Source organism: Squalius cephalus, assembly GCF_949319135.1.
Source record: "Squalius cephalus genome assembly, chromosome: 2".
NCBI classification, from domain to species: Eukaryota; Metazoa; Chordata; class Actinopteri; order Cypriniformes; family Leuciscidae; genus Squalius; species Squalius cephalus.
In genome coordinates this window covers 58,011,093-58,024,972 of record NC_137123.1, presented here as the reverse complement: position 1 = coordinate 58,024,972, position 13,880 = coordinate 58,011,093, and the positions used below count along the sequence as shown (strand labels likewise).

At 36.5% G+C, this 13,880-nt stretch overlaps 1 protein-coding gene across 1 annotated transcript; it reads right to left on the bottom strand.

The window, feature by feature from the left end:
- Positions 1-2,725: 2,725 nt before the first annotated feature.
- On the bottom strand, positions 2,726-12,422 carry LOC307149951 (interferon-induced GTP-binding protein MxB-like; the record flags this gene model as incomplete). The annotated part of the gene is made up of 12 exons (XM_079856596.1): positions 2,726-2,950; positions 3,042-3,290; positions 3,515-3,591; positions 4,552-4,710; positions 8,993-9,134; positions 9,206-9,328; positions 9,439-9,517; positions 10,210-10,408; positions 10,488-10,626; positions 10,758-10,912; positions 11,747-11,884; positions 12,233-12,422. The coding sequence occupies 12 exons, from the start codon at positions 12,420-12,422 to the stop codon at positions 2,726-2,728; spliced, it is 1,875 nt and encodes a 624-aa protein (XP_079712722.1).
- Positions 12,423-13,880: the final 1,458 nt, after the last annotated feature.

Genomic DNA, 13,880 nt, shown 5'->3' with positions numbered 1-13,880 from the left:
ACTGGCAGGTTTTCTGACCATGATAATTAAAGCACCCACAATAATAAGTCATCTCAAAAGATTAATCCCTTAGGTACATGCTGTAGTCTATGTATGTATTATGACTTATATTTTTCACCATTCCTATCATTTGCACTGCAAGCCAAGCCCTATAACAGCTGACATTAATTCATGTAGCCTATTTGTTACGTCCTTTTTTTAACAGAACGTAACATATAAACAAAAGTCAGGTCTACCAGAGGGTTGTTCCATGAAACAAGATTAGAATACAAGCCATGCTTATTTTGGTTAGTCAGACTTATTGTCGGTTGATTCTGTTTCATAAAGCAAACTTAAAATAGTTAGAACTCAGTTACTCAGGCAACTTATGCTGGGAAACTAGCTTGGTCCAGGGCAGGCTAACTGTCAGGCTAAGCCTCGGTTGTTACACAGATCCTCTAACACTGACCAATAGGAACACAATGACTGACACTCTCTCATACCATTATTTGACTTTATTAACCATTATCAGTCCAAAAATAAATATACAATAAATAAAATCAACTTAAATACACTGTAAAAAATTTCTAACCCTCCCAAATCAAAAATTTCAAGTGACAGATAACATCTAAATTTTTCAATTGGCCCAAGTGAAAATCTGTGAATTTAATTTGATAATTTACAGAATTTCACTTGGGCCAAGTGAAAAAATGAGATGTTATCGGTCACTTGAAATTTTTGATTTGGGAGGGTTAGAAATTTTTTACAGTGTAAGCTACAATGATATAGACCTACAAACATGTTAAATTGTATATGAAATGTTTGTTAACGTTGTTATATATATATATATATATATATATATATATATATGTATATATATATATATATAACAACGTTAACAAATATATATATGAAGAGTTCAGATGCAAAAACCTTTAAGTGCCATCTGAAATTTTCTTCTAGAATGATCATTTTTATAAAGCTTGTATATTTAAGTAATTTCACTTAAATGACAATTAATAGGCAATTTGCATTGCCATTTAAGTGAAATTATTGAACTTAAATTTACGATAAAATGATAATTCTAGAAGAAAATTTCAGATGGCACTTAGAGGCTTTTGCATCTTAACTCTTCATATACTGTATACATATATATATTTATGTACTTTATTATGTCTTTCAATTCAAACACATTTAACACAATTATACAAAGTTATTTAGTTAATGTAGGCTAATATGTATTCCTTTATTTTATGGAATATTCTTTCATTTTAGAGTTGCACATATCTTTTCAAAATGTGTACTTTTGCTCTTAATTTCACGTTATCCTCTCCATAATAAACTAAATCTAACCAAACATTCTTGCTTTCTCCCAAAAAAAAAAAAAAAAAAAAAATATATATATATATATATATATATACAGTATATTGTTTTAAAAGCTGTAATTCTCAGCATTCTAAATAAGTATAAGTCATCTTTGTTAAGTAGCTTAGGTCCTAAACCCAAAACTATATTTTGTATCTTTATTATATTTGGTTTCTTAAAAAATTCTTCTGTTGAATTTTTAAAATTATTTTAAGTATAAAATATATGAGTGTAATAAGTTCACTGCAACTTATCCAACATCCTAAAGATAAATTATTATAATTATAAGATATTTCTGGTGTTATAAAATATCGCATAGCCTATTAATTTTCCAAGCAAAATGTATATATTGGTCAGAATTATAGCAGCGCTCGTCGTTCAATGTGAAGTTTACCAGCAAAATGGAAATATTTGCACGACTTTCTAAGATTTACAGATGGAGAATATTCCTGTGAAATGTAAGTTTTGCAAACACCATGTCTCAAACGCATAAAACAGCACAAAATATACGCTGGCACAAGGGTGATTTGCGTCCATTTCAAATAGCATTTTCTCAGTGACTCAAAACTGTATTAACAGTCTTCAATGAGCCCGAGAGGCAGACTGAGGAAGCCAGGGAAGAGCTGAAAGCAGGAGATGAAGTGATGGTAAAATGATCCAAGTTTATTAAATAATCTTAATTGCGTCTGTTTCAATGCTCAGTAAAACTTTGTCTGACCAGCACAAATTCAACAAGTGTTATTATACAAGCAGTAGCAATGGAAAATCTTCGCTTCACAACATTGTGATGTTAAAAACCGTGAAATAGAGACATTCTCTTATCTCTAACTCACAAAGACAGCACAGCTCACAACATAAGACTAAGGTTAAACAGTAATGATAAAATAGTATAAAATAACTGATTAGTGTAATGAGTGTATATAAATGGTTTAAATGATTAATATAAATTATTACATGATTAAATAGAATAATAAAATGATGAATGGATATTATCTTCAATAAGGACTCAATTGATAATAATATAATATAAAATGACTGATCAATGAATGAATTAGTGTAATGAATAAATGGTTTAAATGATTATTATAAATGATTATATAAATTGATTAAATGATTATAAATGAATATTAAAAGAAATAAAACAACACAAATGTATGGTTGCTCTCTACACACACACAAAGGTTACTGCAAAGAATTCTTAGATCCTTCATGTTTCTTAACAAAAAGCTCAATTGCAATTTCCAAAATAAAACAACAAAAACATCATGCAAGTTTACATGTTTGTTCCCCATTTTTTTTTTTTTTTTCAAGCTATGACCTATTAAGAGTATGTTTTATTATTATTATTATTATTATTATTTGTTCCATCAAAAACTGAATTCTAATAGGTAGCCAAGAGGCTGCGTGCTTTCATCAGACGTTTCTGGCGACTCAGTAAGCTCTCCCGCTTTTGGCCAATGTCAAAGTCTTCTTTAAGCAGGTTGTCCACACCATCTTTATCATGCAGCAACTGCAACATGCTCCTTTGCAGCTCAAAAGCTGCTTCCTGGAGCAACATATAGCGGATCACCATTGGGATCTGGTCGGCTAGACGCTTGCTTGCAATCTAAGATAGATAAGAGCATCATATACATTGCAAATTGAGCTACCTGTGACAGCACAGAAAGCTTTAGTTTACCGTAATTTAGCACAATTACCGTATAGTAGGTCTCAAGGTGCAACTTCATCTCATGCAAGGTGGCATGATTGTCTGTGCTAAAGCCTTCACTGCTGCAATTAACCATTTCTTTAGTTTCTTCATCCTCTTCAAGCTTTTCCTTTGCATCTCTCAGGCTCTGGCTGTATGTGCCATCTTGACTGTAAACAATGAGCTCCATCTTGAATTGGGTCCTCAGCATGGATTCTGCTAGGGATTCTTTATCCTGTTTGATGGCTTCGATCTTAGTCTTAGAAAGTATTAAAAAATAAATGATAAAACAACAACAGAAAATCCTTTACATCTGTTAATTTAAAGGCATGTGATTTATTTGTATGAAATTTAATAGCGTTATCTACTATAATCAATTTGTCAAACTCTGAACTTGAAAGTTCGAGAAAGCCAAGGGAAAGTAGTTTGATATGAACACTTTGAATTTGTGTATTGCCAGAATCATTGGCAAAAAATCCCTACCTTTGCTGCTTTCAGAAGATTAGGGAATCCACTGAAGCTGCACTGGGCCAGTTTGATGAACTTCTTTGAAACCACATCTATGTTAACACAAACACAGCATTAATACTTCTTTAGCAAAAGTTCATCTTGCAAGCTCAATTATCCAGTGAACAGTGTTGGTACGTTATTCAAAAAATAAATTAATTACTAGCTAATTAAATTTGCAACCGTGTAATTAGATAACTGTACTAATTACTCTCTCTAAGAATTTTCATTATTACTAATCATTTTCTAAATTCCTTGACCAGACATGAAACTGCTCTTTTAATTATTTTATAAAAAAATTATATAAAATTGCATAAATTGTTCTTAAACTGACCAAAGTACTTAAAGGGAGAAGGTAACATAAAACAACATGCATTTTAACATAAGACTTTACATTTTGATGTTAAATCCACTGTTGATTTTGTTATAGAATTGTTCTATAGTCTATACTGTATTTAATGCAATTAAAGAAAAAAATTGAGGAATCTCTTACTTTACTTTTTGAAGTGAAAAGTAATTAAATTACAGTAGTTCATTACTTAGTAATTAGTGACACCCAACACTGCCAGTGTATCCAGGTGTCATAAGAAACTGTACTGTACTAAGCTACCTTTATCCAAAGCGAGATAAAAATCTACCCTCAGCAATTTAAGGTTACATGCCTTATTCTATAGAACCAAATGAGTTGTTCATGAGTTGTCTTTCTTTGATATTTATCCACTAGGCAGCAAAACTCTGTACCTACAAATGCACTACATCAACCTGAAATTCAGTGTGGCTAAAATGGATTTAGTTTCCCTGGTTCATGGTATTCTTGACAATTACACACTTATTCAAAGATTCCACCTTTAAAACAACAGTTCTAGAGAATGACCTTATCAATCTTTAGCATACCAAAGGGCCTGTGCACAAAGTGAATTCCATATGAAAAAATTCAAAACATTATTAAATGATTAAAAACTGTAGAAATGGAGTGGGTGGAATTAAAAAAATATAAAAAAAACAACACAAACCAGAGATGGTCTTCAGCATCATTAAGGTAGGTTCTTCCAACAGCTTGATCTGTTCACCAACAATATTTTCAAAGGTCTTGTAATTGATGAATCCTGGAAGCTCTCTTCCCCGATACTTGGCTTCATATATATAAACTTCGTTCTTAATCTCATTTATGGCTGCAAATGATTAATGAATGATGTTAGAAGATGCTCTCACTTTTACATTACCACAGAATATATTTTTCAAAAATCTGTCAAGGGTGATTAAACTCAAACAGCTTTTCATACATTGAAGAACATTGATGAAGGAAATGAAAGGTCCTGTTTTACACCTGTTATTAAGATGTGTTTTGGTCGATCGGATCACAATTGGACGCTGCTGAATAAACGGGGCCTAGGAAGCTTTAGCTTTTTTAGTCGTCACTCTCGACCGCTTTCAGAGGTATTTGAAAACACATTCAAGCCGATTGTGTGTAAACATTCATAGTCGAATGCGTTTAAATAGCCACAAAAGACAGCCTATTATCAGTTCGCTGAAGACGAAAGACAAAAACGCACCAAGCACAATGTTCTCTAACTGTTCCTGATTTCTAAAACACACTCACAGCAATCAACGTGGTCTTGGGGTTATCAGAGCAGAAGCGAAAGCTACTGCACTCCGTGTGTTTTTCTGTTGTCTCCAGTCCTCACCTCGAGGAAATCAGGACAGAAGTGATTGTAAGTGGACAAAAAAGACGAAATATAACGTAAAGAGGAATGTGTCTCCCTCGTCTACTTATGATCCAATCAACCAAAACGCATTTTAATAGCAGGTGTAAACAGGGACAAAGTTGTCAAAAAATCCAGACACGACTGTTCCCTTTCAAAAGCTTCTCTCTATGCTAAGCTGATTCTAGCGCTATAGGAACACCTTTGTGTATCACTGGCTGTGAATCATGTTTGTTAGTGTGTTAGTGTGCAGAAATGTCTCTCTGTCTGTGAAAGAGAAAAAGAGAGAAAACATCATGCAAAGTAAGCATTGTGTGCTTCCTCCTTCACGGCCCATGCTTAAAAACATAAGTTTTGCTTTGTGTGTTTTGGGGAAAAGCATGCTGCTCTTGCATTGAAGCATGGCGATTGTGAGCACTGTGAACTGTTCACCGTTAAAGTGCATTGCGCTCACGAGTCATTTTGGCTGAGGATCAAGAGGCAGGTCCGTCCCTATTGCTAGCTCTCTCTGATCCAGATCGGGATGTCCTCTTGCCTGATTACGAAGCACGCCGCAGCACCTCTTTGGCTTGGGCAGAGGACAGTGCATCTCTTATTTCTGGCGAAATGGATTTCGAGTGCCGCCTCAAAGCATTCCTACTGTGGTGTTACACATACAATGCTGCCTCAGATTGGAGAGGCACTCGAGGACTATCTCTCCCTTGGGAGCGCATCTTCAGAGGCATTTCAGTCAGCGAGTCAGGCTGGTACTCCACTGCACCATGCCGTTGTTACAGGCATACCAGGCTGATCTGATGAAAGATCTAAGCACAGCCTTTCATCCAGACCGTGTTTGCTTGTCTGGCTGTTCTTTGGCTACATTTAATTCTGATGAATTAAATAGTGAAATAGAAAAAAAAATATTTACTTTAAAGCGCCACCTCGGAGCGCTCCTCCCACAATAATAAAGTGGATGAGAAGTTACTGAAACGAGGTGAATCGTGCAGTGGCCAGATTACAGCTAGACTGCCCCTTTTTGAGGACCTCCATGATGTTACTCTTTCATGGGCAAAACCTCATTCTTTACATGTCTTTGTGGTTTCGACTTATTCGACTATTGTGGGTGCAAGGGCGCGTGGTTATGATTATGCCTCTGTCCGAAGAGATGCTCGAGGACTATCTCTTCTCCACTTTTTCAGTGCTTTTCAGTTGGCGAGTCAAGCTGGCAACAGGCATACCAGGCTGACCTGCTGAAAGAAAGGCTCAAAAGCAGAGTGTGGCGAGTCGTGCTCCCCCTTGTAAAGACTGGGGACCGGCTTGTTGCACTTAGCGGCCTCAAAATAGACCTGACCTCAGGACCTTTTGTTTCAAAAAAGAAAAAGTCCTAAGGATTTTTGTGCCCAGGTCTGTGGGGATGTGCCCCCTCGGGATGGGGCATGTAAACATACATCAATCAGCTAATTTTGGACACCCTCATGGAACCACTATAACATCACCGCCACCTCTGGTGATTCGGGGGGCAGCGGTTTGCAGAAAAATGTTGAATGTTCTGTCCCTTCCTGCTTTCTCCCAGAACACAAAACATTTTTTATCCCCATTGACACTGTCACCTCTGGCCATTTAGTTGGGGACATTTTAATTTCAGTTCACCTCCCTCCGCGTTTCAATGGTGTGCTCACCTCTACCGTTAAACAGGAGCAGGTGCATTTGCTAACACAAGAGCTTCAATCTTTTCTGGGCAAAGGGGCCATAAAACATGTTCCCCTCCCAGAGAAAGAGTCAGGCTACTACAGTTGGTACATTCTGGTTGTCAAGAAAGATGGGGGTTGCGTCCAATTTTAGACCTTCACAGCTTGAACCGTTCCCTCAGAACGCTCAAGTTCAAAATGCTAACTATCAAGATGATTGTGTCGCAAATCCAACATCACGACTGGTTCGTCACAATTAATCTCAAACTTTCACATAGAAATCCTGCCACAAAACCAGAAATTCCTGAGGTTCACTTTTGCGAGCGAAGTTTACCAATATTGAGTTCTTCCATTCGACCTAGCCTTGTCACCAGAGATCATTTTAAACACCCTAAGCAGCATCAGGCTAGGTCATGACATTACTGTTCATCATTTTCAAAAGATCTTAGGTCTCATGGTAACTGCGTGCATGGTGATCCCTATATAAAATGATCATGATTTTAACAGTAAAATACTGTAAAAATGCTACGGTGAAAAACTGTAAATTGGTTAACAGAAAGTTTCCATACTATTATTGTTACGAATTGTGGTGCTAAGAAATTCGCACGATGAGGAATAACTTTGGAATGAAAACTTTAATGAACAAACACATTGGAACTAGGAGAAACTAGGAGAAACACAACCAAACATCAATGAGAACCGTTAGAGACTGAGGGAGAACACAGGGAATATATACATGGGACAGACAAAGGACCTTAACAAGATAATTTACTACACAGCTGAACCAAATAAACTAATGATGACGGTGATGTTGGAAACAAGGAGTGGCGGGTGATGGAAACAACCACTGTGATTGGTCGTTGTCAGTATATTACAATGGTACAAAACAAATATTAGTACTTCAATAGGTCAGTATATTATATCAGATAATGAAACATTTAAGATTATAATAAGATTATATCAGATAATGAAACATTTTTTTTTACTGTAAATTTAAGTGAGACTTTAAAACCTAAAATGTTGCTGCCACAGCTGCCAGTTTTTACCATAAATTTAACTGAATATTTTTTACAGTGAGGGCCTTTTTGCAAATGAGACCGCATCAGTTGTGTCTCAAACCCTGGGGATTTCATACAAGGGCCAATCCCCAAAGGCAAATAAGGGCAAGGGCACCCGCTGAGTGCTTCGTATTTCTAAAAATAAATGTTAATGGTAAACGCATGTGCTGAACACATCATAACTATCACATCACTTTCTAAAATCCATTTTTATGGTAAGGGTTACGCACTGCTGCTTCGTTCCCTTTCAATGTGGCTCAGACCCCGGTTCCTCACCTCGAGTCCCACTCTAGGTGTGTGTTGTCGTCACAAGACGCTAGCGACAGACGCTTCCCATACAGGCTGGGGAGTGGTCTTAGGTGGCCATCCAGCCCAGGGTATCTGATGAGGTTATCATTTCAATTGGCACATCAGTTGCCTCGAATTGATGGCTGTATTTTTTCGCCACCACTGTCAAGCAAACAATGTCACACTGGATGAGGGATGCCATTGCTCTAGCCTACGAGGCATGTGGACAAAGCTTCGCCCCTAGGAGTTAGGGGCTAACGAGATGCTGCGCTTCATTGCCGCACTGAGGATGTGTCTAGAAAAAGTGATACCTGAAAGACGTACCTGTTGCACATCTATTTGTATTCTATGAAGAGCACACATTCCAATGATGTCACCGTCTGAGGCTCAAGTTCAAGGCCAATTTCATTGCCGTGCTTGCACACATGCTTTACAGCCAGTCATACACAAAGGTGTTCCCATAGCATTAGAATTAGCACAGAATCTCGTTCCCATCTTTTTCAGGGAACAGGATTACAGTCAAGTAACCCGAGAAATTCCAATTAAAGCATCAGAAAGTGCTCATTAGTAAAATAATTATAATAATAATTTACTTAGATTAAGTTCGAAATGTTGGTTGGTAATTAACTGATTGAAACTGTTATAAAGGGGGATACAACTGATGTGAATATGGTTCAAGTATTTTTAAGCAAAAAAAAAAAAAACAGTACACTTAGGAGATACCAATGCTTCACTTACATGATTTTCCAGAGTCAACCAAGATGCCATTCCAATTTGCAAATTCTTCACGAAGTTCTGGAAAAATCAGTAGATCTGGTGCACATTTAACCGCTTCTCCATTGGTCAGGTTAAGGGTATCACGTGTGAAATCTGTAAGTTTCTAAATTCAGAGACTAAATATGACTAAATATTCATACTTTGATACTGTGTAGATTTTAATGCTGAACTCACATCACTAAGAAACTTCAGTTTTTCTGCAGGGTCTGATGGGGGTCCGTTACAATATTTCTCCAGCTCCTTGTGTGTTTCAGTGAGCTTCTCATCGATTTGCTTTTCTAAATTAGGCAATGATTTCTATATAGCAGATTAGTCATATGAAAATAAGATACAGTATGTTTATTATTAGTTTAAAAATTATGTAGGTCTCTTTTGTAAAAAAAACCAAAACAAAATAACTATTTCACCTGAATGTGATGAACCAACTCAATTGTTAGTTTCTCAGCCAACTTAGGAATAGTTGCAAAACCTTCTTCATAGAGTTTGCTGGGAGAAGAAGCAAAACAAAAAACAATGTATTACGGTGAGCTGTGATTGAACATAACACCCCTAATTTTATAAAATCCCAAATAATGGGTACTAATTTGCATCTGCACTTCGTAGGCATACTTCAGGTGATTAAGAAATGCTATGCAAATAACCACAAATACAAATAACACCCTCCAAGAGGAGGAAAAATATTTAGCCATACCGCTTACATAAGAGTTCTCACTACAGTGGAAAATAAGACACAGTCTTTTATCATCTGAAACGTCCTGCGACTTATAGGCCTAAATTATTTATATAACACTATTAAGGCATGCAAAACATAGCTAGTAGTTCAAGTTTTGCTTTAAATAAATTTGTTTAGGCTTACCATTTATAATGTTGTTTATAATAAATGCCACTATAATTTATTTTTGTTTTATACCTATAATTTTCATCCCTGTCCTGTTCTGAATAATGGTAAATTTAAAGGTTTTGTTATGGAGCGAGGGGAACTAAAATACATATTTATAGTGTCTATAATGTATGTCGTTTAATTTATTGGTATTTTACATGATTTCTGAATGTAATAATAATAAAATATGAGATATACATTGATACAACGTGTGTGTTTTTTTCTCAACAATGCAATTCTGTGATAAACCATTTCAGCTTGAATCTCAAAAAATAACTAAATTTAACCATATATTTACCTGAAATGAGGATGGTCTTTGAAGAAATCATTCTCATTTTCTATGGCCTTATTAAGAGTGATATGATCGCAAATTTCCCATTGTGCCCTGCACTTTACAATCATGTAGCCTTTGGTAAGGTGAATGACCTCATTGTGCACAATGTCTACCACTGTCTCTTCAGTGCCCTTATCCACCAGATCTGGCTTTGTTAAGATGCCTGTAGGAAACAAACAGTAGTAATACAGAGTCTGATTCAGTATGATATGTTGCAGGGTATTGCAACGAGAAATGCACACCTAAAGTTCTTTCGCCCTCAGGGTCCTCCTCCTGAGCCATCTTTAATGCTTCTGTGGTCGCGATGTCAACATTGCATGGCACCACAACCAGGTTGATTGTTTCTTGATTTGTAATAAACTTCCTGATCAGTCTCTTAATCTTGAAGAAATGCATTTGATTAATGTTTCTATGCCTTTAAACAGCCCATGATATCACAATGGTCTTTGCAACAAAATATCATATGAAAAATAAGATCTTTATTGCAACCATCATGAGAAAGTTAAATTTACCGTTTCTCCAATATCATCAGGTTGCCCATTGACTGCCACTCGTGCAATCCCAGGGAGGTCAATGAGAGTGAGGTCAGGGACATTGGCAGAATGGATCTGCAGACTGATGAGTTCATCACTAATACCAACACCTGCTCCAGCCATCTCATCCTGGGCTACAAACATAATTAGTGTAGCGTTTGGATGCAATCAAGATGCTCAGTTGTGTTTTAGGCATCATAAACCTTCTCCTTTTTTAACCTTAAATCACAGACCTGGTGCCATTAGGTGCCACACCAATACCTTCAAGTTACTTTTTTTTTAAACATTTTTTTAATTCCCCTGCTGTTCTCCTGAAGAACATCGAAATCTTCAAGCTCACTCCTAATGAGCTCATCAAGAATATTAAAAAAAATGTAAAAATAAAATAAAACAAGCTTTCTGGACAAGAGAAAAAGTATAATTTTAGGGCTTTGGGTCATTTTGACCAACGAGAGAAAGTTACAAATTGCAAAGGAAGGATGAGGGTTAAGATGCATCTTTAAGTTTTGACCCCTTGGTGATTTTGATTCTCTGATGGTTCTTGGTTGACTGAATGTAAACCTTGCCGTTCTTTGTTCTATCTCTTTTTCTTTACTTTTCTCCGTTCTGTATATGTGTTTCGCTTAGTGAAGTTAGTTTCTGTTAGACCCTTTATACATAGGATTGATTCTTGGTTTCCGGCTCACAAATCAAAGTCAATTTAGCGTTTGATGTTCACTTGCATTTTGTACTGTTAATACAGTATGAAAGTTATCCTTCTTGGCCATGCAGGAGAATAATTTTTCTTAGAGTAAATGATTGTGCTGTCTGTTTGGTGGATAAACAGATCAATCGATTGTAATGTTAATTAAGCTAGAAAGCTGATTTAAATATTCATAATTAATTATACATATTTTCCTTTTGAGCTAATTTGCTACTTTAGAAGACATTAAGAAATGCTGTAAGGATACATTCTATGCATTTTCTACCTTCGCGAATCTTTTTCTCCACTTTTGCTGGGTCATCAATGTCTTCCTCGTGGTTCTTGTAACTGATTCTCGCATGCCATTCGTCCTCGCCTTTAGTTCTTATCATCTTGAGCTCAAGAGGGCACCGTGTAACAATTCCTGTACAAAACACGAAAGAGTGGATGCCAGACAAATGCTGAATTCAGAACTGCATACTAGTGTACTAGTCATTTATATGGCAGGAATAGTAAGTGTATATGCTAGTATGCAAATCCGAATTCAGTATTATTTTTACCATGTACCATGCAAATTCCATATAGTAATCATTCAATATCATGGCTAAGATACCATCACTGTGCCATAGCATTTGTTGGTAAGGCTGTAGTCATTAAAGGGGTGGTTCAGAATTTTGGACATCGGACCTCATTTCCAAGTCAGCCTATGTGTTATATATCAGTGGAGACAGTTTTCCAAAATATATATATAATATTTTGTAAGTGTTCTTACCACTACCCCTGGGTAACGCTACTCCTGACAGCGCCTCTAGAATAGAACTCTTTCCTGAGCTTTGGTCTCCAATGACGGCGATGGCAGGCAACGCCAGGTCCTTTTCGACTCCCAAAGACCGTAAATTGTCGATAGTGTCGATGCAAGGGCGGATTTTTTCCTCATATTGCTGACTGAACGAATAGCTCATTTTCTCCATCTTTAACAATGTTGAAATGTCAAAATAATAAAGAAAATATTTCACGTTGATTTAACAGATGCTGTCGGTTTGTGCACTCTTCGACAGGATGTCTCAAAGTGATGCTGTTTCAAAGTGAATCCCACAGCGGTTTTATACTTCAGTAAGAGGAACTCATCATACAGGCGGAACAAAAAAAATACTAAGTAAGTCTGCATACCAGCAGATCCTGTTTTAAATAGATAGTTACCGATCTTGTCTTATTCTTGCTAACACTTTACAATACGTGTGCACTATATGCATCACTGCAAAAAAAGAAAAGAAAAAAAAAATCTGTTCTACAGTATGAATACTGTGAAATTGCTATAGGGTCATTGATCAAACTCAGAAGAAATAGTACAAAAGCTGTTACTGGGACTGCACCCTAAAAGCTAGCTAGGTACTAATATCCATTTTATGCATTTTAATATGCAATTAGGTACAAAAGTTTACCTTTTGAAAGGGTGCCATGACAAGACAGTTTGTGTACTGCTTCTCTGAGAGTGCTGGGATTATGTGCCTTTTGTGACCCCAGTAAAGATCATGAACTTACTGCCTTAAAATGGTGAACAAAATCCATTTTAAAGCTGTCATAGTCATAAATAACACTACATGAACTCTAAGCATATTGAAATTTATACAAAAAAAAAAAAAAAAAACCATCAGTTCAGACATTTTACTACATTTTGAACCTCCATGTCTCCAGGCATTCGTTACCCATATTTAGTGTGCTGTATGGCATAGATCAAAGCATGTGACAGACAGTGGTCAGAGGCAGGGCCAGATTACAGTTTTTCTCGATTGCTTAAACACTATAACCAGGCTCTTGAACTAAAATTTCAAAACCATAACGCCATTTATCAAAAAGCACACCCATTTCACTAAACTATAAACACTATTCCCTGTTTTGACACATGAGTCAGATTTGTTGAACTGTCACTGCAAAACTCTACACACAAATCCCTTCATTTCTCATTGCCTAGACCATGTTGTCATGTATAAAGCACTAGCATTCAATATTGTTCACTCAAGTCAGCACAGCTTCAGCTCAGTTAGACACAATTACCCAAGTGGAAACACTAAGAGTCAAAATTTAACACACATCAATCAGAACCTTCAATAGATATATAAAAGGGCCCAAATCAGTTTATTGCGTTTTGGAACAATGGATCCAGAAAGACATGAAGGAAGAGGGATAAGAATGAGGAGGAGGAAGGGCAAGGGCAAGAAGACAAGCAGTCTCAGATGAAATTCAAGCCACTCTAGTTGCCCATGTCTTTATCAATGGTATGACTATGAGGGAGGCTGGGCTATGAGTAAGGCCAAATTTGAGTCGCTTTACCGTCGCCTCGAGAACCTTCAGGGAGGAGTGGTGGCAAACACAATTCTATCACTGAATAAGAGACAAACATTTCCAATAGTCTTTGATGA